Source organism: Gadus macrocephalus, chromosome 15 (assembly GCF_031168955.1).
Source record: "Gadus macrocephalus chromosome 15, ASM3116895v1".
Lineage (NCBI taxonomy): Eukaryota > Metazoa > Chordata > Actinopteri > Gadiformes > Gadidae > Gadus > Gadus macrocephalus.
The window spans coordinates 4919803-4929580 of record NC_082396.1 but is presented as its reverse complement, the minus strand read 5'-3'; the positions used below and the strand labels follow the sequence as shown (position 1 = coordinate 4929580).

Sequence of the window (9778 nt, the reverse complement as noted above, 5' to 3'; positions counted from 1 at the left end):
CTCATCCAACCCTGGAGACTGAATCTGTAACGCGGAGAGTCTACTATTAACTCCTTTCCTGATTTGACTTCTCCTTGGACTCCGCAGACTATAATCTCTGAAGTGGTGCTCTGGCCTCATGAGATTAGCCAGGGACTAAGGGATCCGGGGACACTCGGCAGACACTGCTGGTCTGAGTACTACTGCTCGACAACCATGAGACATAATCCTATTACCAGCACGTTCTGCTAGCCGTATCCTTTCACGTTTATGGCATGGTTTTGCAGAAACTCTTTCCAGTTGGACAAATAAAAAAACCTATTTTCCTCAACACATTGAAATGTATAGCCCATTATGCCCTTGGGATTTGATGGGCTGAGTTGATCCCAGTCTATCCCACATTACACTATAGAACTACAACACCGGTTCTCCATATGAGCCAATAAAAGGAGAACAGGGGTGCTTAGCTAGACTGGAACTGGGTCCAAGTCTGGTTCAGCCCATGCTCTGTGGAGCTGTTCATGTCCCATCACGCTGATGCCGTAATCTGGTAATACTTCTCACATGCCTGTCTTTCTCTCTCTCCCACTCTCTTGCTCTCACTCGCTCGCTCTGTGTCTGTCTGTCTGTCTATGTCTCTCTCCCTCCCCTGAAGCCAAGCCAATCTCACTTCTTCTGCTTCCTCTTTTCACACCTATCAATGCTCTACCCCACTCTCTCTCTCCCGGGGGACCATGTATGCACACTATTCCCTTTACCTCTCAAAATCCCTTCACCTCTCCAAAACACGTCTGAAAGTTGCATGTGGCTCCCCGGTCACCCAGGTAGATGTTTCGGGAGTAGTTGCTATATCGCTGCCCTGCTTCTGGTGCTCTCTATCTCTTGGCAGAGATTATAGGATCTATGGGTCCGAGAGCAAGGCTGTTATTGTTAAGCCAATGTGTTTTTCCCTGACTCCACAGAGACCCCTCTCATTGGAGCAGGGATATCATGCTTTTCCGCCATGGGTTTGCCTTGAGCTAGAAAAATAAGCTGGAGAAATTCCAGGCGAAGGTATGAGAACTATTTCATTGCGAACCTAAAGGCCAAGGTAAATAAGCCCGAACATAAAGGCACAAGTACACAGAGAGGTAGGCCGTAAATGCTGTCCATATGACACGAGAGAGATCTTATCGCGGGCGATAGGAAGGCGAGCTCGTTGAAGTGTGTGACATGTTGCCAAAAGCCGTGGCTATCCAGTGTTGAGTAAAGTGTTGATGTACAGATCTTAATACTCCATCTGTGCATCATCCTCTATCAAGTTTGCCACGTTAGCCTAGCTTCAGGTATTCGTCAGGCTTCTTAAACTCTTTGTTTCCGGGGCTCATGAAAGGCGGACTGTGTGGTTTCTCCGGGGCGTGTGAGCCTCGTCTTCCGCCGCGCGGCCGGGGATCTTATCTGATGGTGTCGTTGATTAGCGGAGGCCCCTGGGGTTAACCTCTACTGGGAGTGAATGGGGAAGAGCTCTGTTCACACTCTGATTCCCTCCAGAGAGGCCGGTCATTGGACACCTGATTGACGTGAAACACGGCTAACATGAGCCGCGACTTGCCACAGAAAACACATTCCGGAAAAAAGGCTTTCCTATTGTCAGGTATCCCAAAAGATGAATTGGACGTTTTGATGGAGGACGTCATTTGGATTGGGGACCATTTTTGAGGGGCATAGACTAATTCAATTGCAAACGTCCATTCTTATTCAGAGAGTACGTGGCTATTGGCCACAACCAAGAACCAATGAGTTTTCCGCCCTTATTTAAAAGGACCTCCAACGGTAAGCTGATTACAGAATTAACCTTCTGCCCGCATGCGTGCTAGAATAATCCCTCACACATACATACACGCACGTGCACACACACAAACACACTCTTTCTCTGATTATTTCACTGTACTGCATTATTTGGACGGACATTGCGATCGGTTGTGGATTCATCCAATGGAAATGGCTGTTGAATGGCTAGGCGAGAGCCTTGATTGGATGGATTCAATCCCCAATGAGCTGGTGTTTGGGATCTAATTCCTTTTATAGACTTGGACCAAAGCCAAGTAGGAGGAAGAAGTGTTACAGGAAAGGTGTGGGTGATGCCTTTACCTGGCAGGTCCATATCCAGGTGATCAGGTATCCGTCATCCTTGAAGAGGTTGAATATCTCCAGGATTCCTCTGGAGTAGCCAAACACTGAGATGCTGGCGTCGGAGAAGGCGAGGTTAAGAGTGAGGAAGTCTGTGGCCTGCAGTGATGCCCTCTGTCTGTATAAGACAAATATCACCAAGCTGTTGCCGAACCAGGAGAGCCATCCTACAAGAGAACAGATAGGAACTCATGAAGGCTAACATTTCTTAAATTAAATGTTGAGCGTTCTTCCAAGTATGTAGATTCGTTGACCATCAGCATTTCCTATCTCCCAAACAATTAAAGTAAACAACTAGTGGGTGTAATGCACTGTATTATATTTTTACGATTTTGCACTGGTTTCTAACGGCATCATATGAGGAGATAGGGTTATCATATGACAACAATGAGTGTGTAGAAACCTTTAAATTGAGTCTTTCTTGTTGATACGAAGTAAGAGTCAAGTGTGCCACCTCAAAAGCAGACAAGCAACACATCGCAGCTGCTTAGTTGACCTTTGGAGACAACAATTGTTCGCATTCATAACTCGGTGCCAACAATGTTTCCCTCACACTGGCTGACATTAGAAACCAAAAAGAATCAAAAGTGACATTTAGGGTCTCATTGCAGCATTGTCTCGCCTGTTGGATGCACTTTTTTCCTTATTAACGACTCTCAACGATATCAACGCAATGAGGCCATCGCTCATTTCGCAGGGGAACCAAAGAACCAAAGAGAGCCTTACCAAGCACCAGGAGATACACTCCGATGACGGTCTCTCCTTGCTCTGACAGCGGGGGGTCCGTGTGCACCAGGCTCAGGTTGTTGTTCCTCCATGGTATGTTCTTCACAGGAACCCTCAGTGTTAACTCCATGGCGTGGCCTGCGGTGCATGCGGCGGCATGGACCCCTCGCTCGTATCTTGTGTGTGGGTCTCTGAGCGCCGACCTCAACAGATACGAGCGCACATGCGAGGACGGCAGAGGGCAAGCGGTGGTCAGTCCGCTGTAAATCCAGCTTAGACACACAGCATGCGCTAATGCTCCGCTACTCGCTTTGTAAATGATGAGTGCCTGTAATCCCACTCCGTTTCTCAACGGCTAATTAGAAATAGATTGTGATTGACTGGAATTAAATCTTCATTCACGATGCACAACTCTTCGTCATAGTGGCCTCTAAGTCTATCCACAGCTCATAATCAAGCCTTTAGATGTGTTTACTGTTTACAATTTAGTCATCTAACAGATATAATTCTCCTAAATCATTCTTTGCATTTCATTAATGAACAGTTTTAGGCGGGTGTTCAACATCTTGTCGAGTGAACATGTAAAGGTGGGGTTTCACCATTTTGCCCAGCAGACATGTCGGCCTATACAATAAGATTACAAGCTCAATCAGATGGCAATGTTGTGAATCTGCGAATGGCTGAATTGTTGTTTCATCGTTGCCGTACGTTGCCGTACCCCCCCCACGGCCGCCCCATGTATCGTGGTCTGGTAACAATTAACGTCACAGTAATCATTGACATCATTTAAACCTCACCGAGGAACACAGAGTAATGGAGCCTCCGAGGTTGTGTTCCCGCCCCAGGGATGTTATCTACTCTGCCTTCATCTTCCTCCGGTTCTCTGCCAGTTCTTCATCGTTGGTAATTGCTTCCACAGAGAGCTGACCTGGGAGGTCAACGCCTCAGTATACTGGGCTGTAAATGTGTCGGCGCTCATCTGGAAAGCTCACTCGTGTTCAAGTGAGGGAAGAACAAGGAGGGACGAACGAGAGCGCATGTTCTTCTCCTGTAAGAGCGTGAATTCAAAGTACATGCGGTGAGGTACAAGTTATCAGTGTTCAAATAAATTCCAATCGAGGAGTTCCAATTGATGGAATTGAAAGCACACCCCGCCCCTGACCACATAATCGTCGTGCACACGCACACACACACACACACACACACACACACACACACACACACACACACACACACACACACACACACACACACACACACACACACACACACACACACACACACACACACACACACACACACACAGTGCGCTTTTCTCCAGTGAGGCAGCATGCAGGGTAACCCGACTACCCCACCCTCCCAGAACCCCTCCTCTCTCTCTCTCTCTCTCTCTCTCTCTGTCCCTCTGTCCCTCTGTCCCTCTCTCTCTCTCTCTCTCTCTCTCTCTCTCTCTCTCTCTCTCTCTCTCTCTCTCTCTCTCTCTCTCTCTCTCTCTCTCTCTCTCTCTCTCTCTCTCTCTCTCTCTCTCTCTCTCTCTCTCTCTCTCTCCCCCGTCTGTTTAGATCACAGTGTCCACCTTGTTCACCTCCTCCCTTCAGGATGTGGAGGGGGCAGGGCCATGGCTACTGCTGCTGCCATCACGACCCCCCCCCCCCCCCCCCCCCCCCCCCCCCCCCCACCCACCCACACCGGCACTGACGATTCGATCCTTAAAGGCAGAGAGGGAGAGGGCTGCCTGATCCAACCTCTGACCCCACCTGTCACTCGTCTGGCGCTGAACACACTGCTCCTAGTCAGCCTCCCTCGGTCACCCCCACACCCCCCCCCCCCCCCGGGTCTCCCCGCACCGCACCACCCCACACCACCCCACCCAGCGATGGGTCATCCCCAGACGCCGCACCGTGACAAGGCACCGGCTCCCCCTGGCTCCTGGCCCCGACTCTCTCCATCTCAAGGACCCAACTCTCAGACCCCCCCCCCCTGACTCCCCCTGACTCCCCTGCCTTCAGATCCCTGACCCCCCCTGGTTCCAGGCACAGCTGTGGTTTGGTGTGGTTTAGGTTAGCCGGGACGCAGTGATACACAGTCAGACTTCCTACTGAGACTTTACCCTACAGAGGTACTATAACGCATGTCACTCATCGATGTGCACCCTGATCGGTAACGTTCATCGGAAAAATAACACGGGGTATAGATCTAGTGTCTGGAAGGATGGAATCCCTGCACTTTCCTGAAATGGGATTGCAGCTGTTGGGAAGGTCCGCTGCTCAGGACCAAGCAGGAAGACCGCTTGAGGGCTGTGGCGAGCATCCTGGCATGTCATATAGTCTGACAGCTGCCTCTGGCTCTTTACTGTAGCCAAGTGGAGAGGCTGGAGGGTGGAGGGTGGAAACCCTGCCTTCTGCAGGTGCTAAGTAGTAGAGCCCGTTTAATGACCATTGATTCAGACTCATCAACGGTTTCATTAGCTTTTTTTTTTTTGTTATGGCTTTGTGCTGGCCAAGCAAAATACCCTGCCGATACAGTCCCCTCTGTGCAATCCACAATGGGGAGGTGTGAGCGGCTTCTGGAAGTGGTTGCACTGATTAACTTAAACCCCTGCTTTGTGTGCTTTGGCACAAGGGCGTAAAGCGTGGAAATAACAGTACGGCCACACTAGCCCACTGTATCATTAGGCTTATGGTGATTACATCTCTTGTTTGCTCTCTCCTTCTCTCTCGCCTTGCTCGTCCCCCGTCTATCAATCTTTCTCTCAGTCTCGCTCCATGTCTCTGTCTCTCTCTCGGTCTCTCTTTGTATATTTCTCTCCCTCTCTCTGTCTGTCTCTCTGTCTATTTCTGTTTCTTCCTCCTTCTCGGTCTTTCTTTGTCGCTCTCTCTCCTTCTCTTTGTCTCACCTTGTCTTTGTCTATCACTCTCTCTCTATCTCTGTCTCTGTCTATGTCTCTCTCGGTCTCTAACTCAGCCTCTCTCGGCCTCTCACTCGCTTTCTCTCTCTCTGTCTGTCTCTCGCTCTCACTCTCAGTCTCAGCCTCTCTCTCTCTCTCTCACTCTCTCTCCAGCATTCTAGGGGACAGGGGGTTAAAGGCTTACAGTTCTCCCAGTGGAAAACCACAGACACGGATACCATTATGGAGGTGTGTGCTGGGGGCTGTCTGTGGGGCGACAAAGCCCCTCTTCAGGGAGGAGATACAGCAGGTCAGGAGTCCCCACATAGGTTCTCCTTATGGCATGGCCTCGCCAGCGGCCCGACACAGCAGCCCTCTCTCTTGGCTGTCACTTAGAAGCAGTCGGCATACAGGCGCTGCTTGTGTGAACGCTACACAGCGCTTTTTAAATTTCCATCCCCAATTTGTGTGTGTGTGTGTGTGTGTGTGTGTGTGTGTGTGTGTGTGTGTGTGTGTGTGTGTGTGTGTGTGTGTGTGTGTGTGTGTGTGTGTGTGTGTGTGTGTGTGTGTGTGTGTGTGTGTGTGTGGTGCATGCGTGCATGCGTGCAAGCAGTGCTGCACACGCACATCTCAAGTCAAATATGCTAACTTTTGCCGCACATCTGACACGATTGGATCCACTGCATCTCAAAGAGGAAATGTTTTCCTTTCAACAAACAGCAACCAAGCAGCTGGTTCGCACCTGAGGATGGCACCGCTCCAGCAACACCGGCCAGTAAACCGCCACCCCCCTGCGGACACTGTGTTCACACCTCCGCTCGGAGAGGCAGCCTGCCGCCGGACCCAGCCGCGGAGTGACTGAGGTAATGACAACATGTGTCATGTGTGGGAGAGTGCTCGTCTCGAGTTTGTCTCTACGCCACGGGGCTGGGGATCAGTGTGAGGATCAGTGATGAAGGACAGATTCTGAAACAAGAAGCAAGTGTCTTACCTCAGGGGCCGGGTCTGCCAACGCAGATCCAGTGGCCCGACAATGTGGCTCTGAGGTGGAGGAAAGTCTCGGGGCGAGGAAAGGGCTGCTGAAACTCATCAGTGTCGACCACAGTTCATACAAGTACTTAACCGACGGTACAAAGGCCCGTCTGTGGTGCACTTTTTTCTGCTAACACCACAGCACTTCCCACTCTAGACAGACCAAGCCCCGCTAGAGTAGACTCCTCCGCGGCCCGGGGAATAATCAGCTTCGTTTAACAATATCAGAAACGTAATACCCGATGCGTGACAAGCGCTTTGCAGGCGAGAGACTGCAATTGAGTTATGCACAATTAAGTAAACCGCGCACAAATAAACCTGGTGCGTTCATTGTGCGCCTTGAGTGGCTTGCAGATGTGTTTTTGTCTCGGTGAAGCTGGCCCATTGTGTTCAACAGCTTAGGCGTCGTACCGCTCGAAAGTAAACTCCCGTGAGGAAATAATGGTGATATGGTTTGGTACGAGCGCCCTCAAACGCGAGCGGACAAAGGCTCTGTATGCAGAAACGCTGGATTGGTTTTGTAGCTTAATTTCTTTGGCAGAGAACCACATGCAAACATTTATTTAGGCAGGCCGACTGAGTCGCCGTTTCCACACCGGGCTTGTTTGTTTTAGCAGGTAGCTTATGTAAGAACGGCCACATTTAGGACGGAATACTGTACAACCCTGTCCCAGCGGGGCTGGGGTGCCATGTTCTCCACACAGTGAGACTTGGACGGATTACAGAGCAACTTCCGTGCAAAATAAATAGCAAAAGTTTAAAGAGACATTGACCTGCGATGGCAAAAACACAGTATTGACCCATGGAGAAAACCAAAAAACAAATCGTGTTGACCTTTTTCTTTGCGGTTCTGGTGAATCACTCCAAGAGATGCGCAGAAGTCTAATCTTTCTTCTTATTCTTCTTCATATTGAACCACATATCCTAAAGCACGCATGGCTTCACAGTCTAAAGACCAACCCATTCAAGTATTTGCATCCTTTCGGATCCTTTGCCCCCTGAGAGAACTCTCTGGTTGCTCTCTGGTTTGGCCGACGAACGGCTGCGGACCGTGGTTCTGACCAAAGGCTTCCCAGAGGAAGGAAGCCCTGGCGGGCCTGTAGCTCTGCTGGGCACGGCCGGGACAGCCTACGTGTCTACACTGGACACAGGAAATTGTCCCTTACGCCTTCTGGAGGAGGAGTGGAGTGGAGGGAAGCGAGAGCTGAGGTTGCCTTAACCCATCCCAGAACTCACTCATCTCTGAAAGGAAGAGCCCACCTACCCCTCCGGCCGGGCCAGCGGTGACACTAAGCCCACGGTGGAAGGCAGTCAACAAGTTAGAAACTGTCACAAAGGATCAAACCAGCTTTTCTAATCCCTTTAAGGACCGTGACCCTGGTGAAGACGTTGACGTTTCTCAGCTGTCCTGACACCCTCCCAGGTCACCACCTTGGCCTGGGTGTGACCAAGGGCTGGCGGTAGGGAGGTTAGGGGGGCTGGGGGGTTTTAGGAAGGCTTAGCAGTGCAGACACCCACCCCTCCTCCAACGACATGAAGGGCAGCTGGGCCTAAAGACGACACCTCCAGTCCATCTGATGGCCTGTTTGGGCTCATTAAGGAGGAACTGGGAGATGGCCACAGCTACTGACCACTGGCTGAACGTGGATCTGTCAGAGGGGATGAGGGAGACATATCTCTGGTCAGTTCATCTGCCACAGGAACACTCCTGACCGGGCCCTGAGATAAACCCTATTGGTCGTCCGACGAATAGATGCATGACGACACATTTCTTTCATGCTTTAAAACGATGATTGTCTGATCAAGTCTGTTTCTATTGTTTTCATTACAGTTGTTTTCCCGACCCTAAGATGATATAAGTTGAGGATGTTCAGGTCAGACTTAAGAGAGCACCGTCTTTCCTGCGAGGTAACTCAGAGAGGGAAAAGGTCACATCTCTGTTTACCACCCAGCTGTAGCACACCTGGCATGGACCAGAGTCACACTTAAAATACCTGCCACACTGTATTCTGTGTTTACTGACGTGTGCGTTTCGAGTGGTTCTCTACAGAACAGGTGGGTGCTAAAGATTAAAAAAAGTATTTATCGCCAATGAAATACAAAGCTGTTAACCAAAGAACCTATTTGGGGCTGCACTGTTTATCGTAAAGGAAACATAGTACAAACAATAGCAGACACAAATCTACAATGCAAGCACGGCAGGACTGGGACTAAGACAGGGGGTGAAGAATTTTGACTTATTATTTAACAATTCCCTGGGAAGCAGACTGAATCAGACCCAACACACCATCATCTCATTTTTTTTTGGGGCTAGCCAAGCCAAATTGATTGCAGACAGGGTACTGAGCCATTTGAGTCCAATCCCTGCGGCTTTGGTTGAAACACCTTTCCAGAATCAACAGAAGTTATATTTACTCGATTTTTCTTCATGGTGAAAAAAAGAAAATGTCTGGAAGGCCGATTCACAGATTCCCTTTTTAATCGAGGCTTCTAAAAACAGGGTTGTCTAGGGCCACAGATCCAATGACCTACGGGCACGGACGCCACACCAATTACCCTGCAGAGCGAACGAATGCTTATCAGTAATTACAGAGGCGCTCAGAAAAGGATTCTCCAAGGGCGTGGCGTTATAAATAGTAGCCATGATACTTCCCTTATTCAGCATTATCTCGGATGATCTCTTTTTCTCCTTTAACCGACTAGCTGTTACTGGGGTGAATCAGCACTGAGCATCTACTCTCAGCCTTCTGACATGCGTTGGTTCTTTACCATGACATTGTAATTGGGTTCTTTACCATGACATTGTAATTGTGTTCATGGTGTTCCATGACCTTTGCACCACACGTTAAAAAGGTGCTGGGCGAATTAGCCGAAGACGTATTCGAACACCTTCAGGAAATCAGTGTCAGCCAGCCTCACCCGTAACCTCCCCCAGTAAGGTGAAGCGCTGGGTGGAACGATGGGGATAAGGAGGAGTCCTCTGTA

General features: G+C 49.8%; 1 protein-coding gene across 1 annotated transcript in view; it reads right to left on the bottom strand.

Annotated features, from left to right (window-relative positions):
• LOC132473619 (ocellar opsin-like) overlaps nt 1-3573 on the bottom strand; it is a 4372-nt gene extending 799 nt beyond the window's left edge. The window contains 2 exon segments of the mRNA XM_060073826.1: nt 2084-2315; nt 2875-3573. Coding sequence (XP_059929809.1) covers nt 2084-2315; nt 2875-3004 — 362 coding nt within the window. The 5' untranslated portion in view covers nt 3005-3573.
• Nucleotides 3574-9778: the final 6205 nt, after the last annotated feature.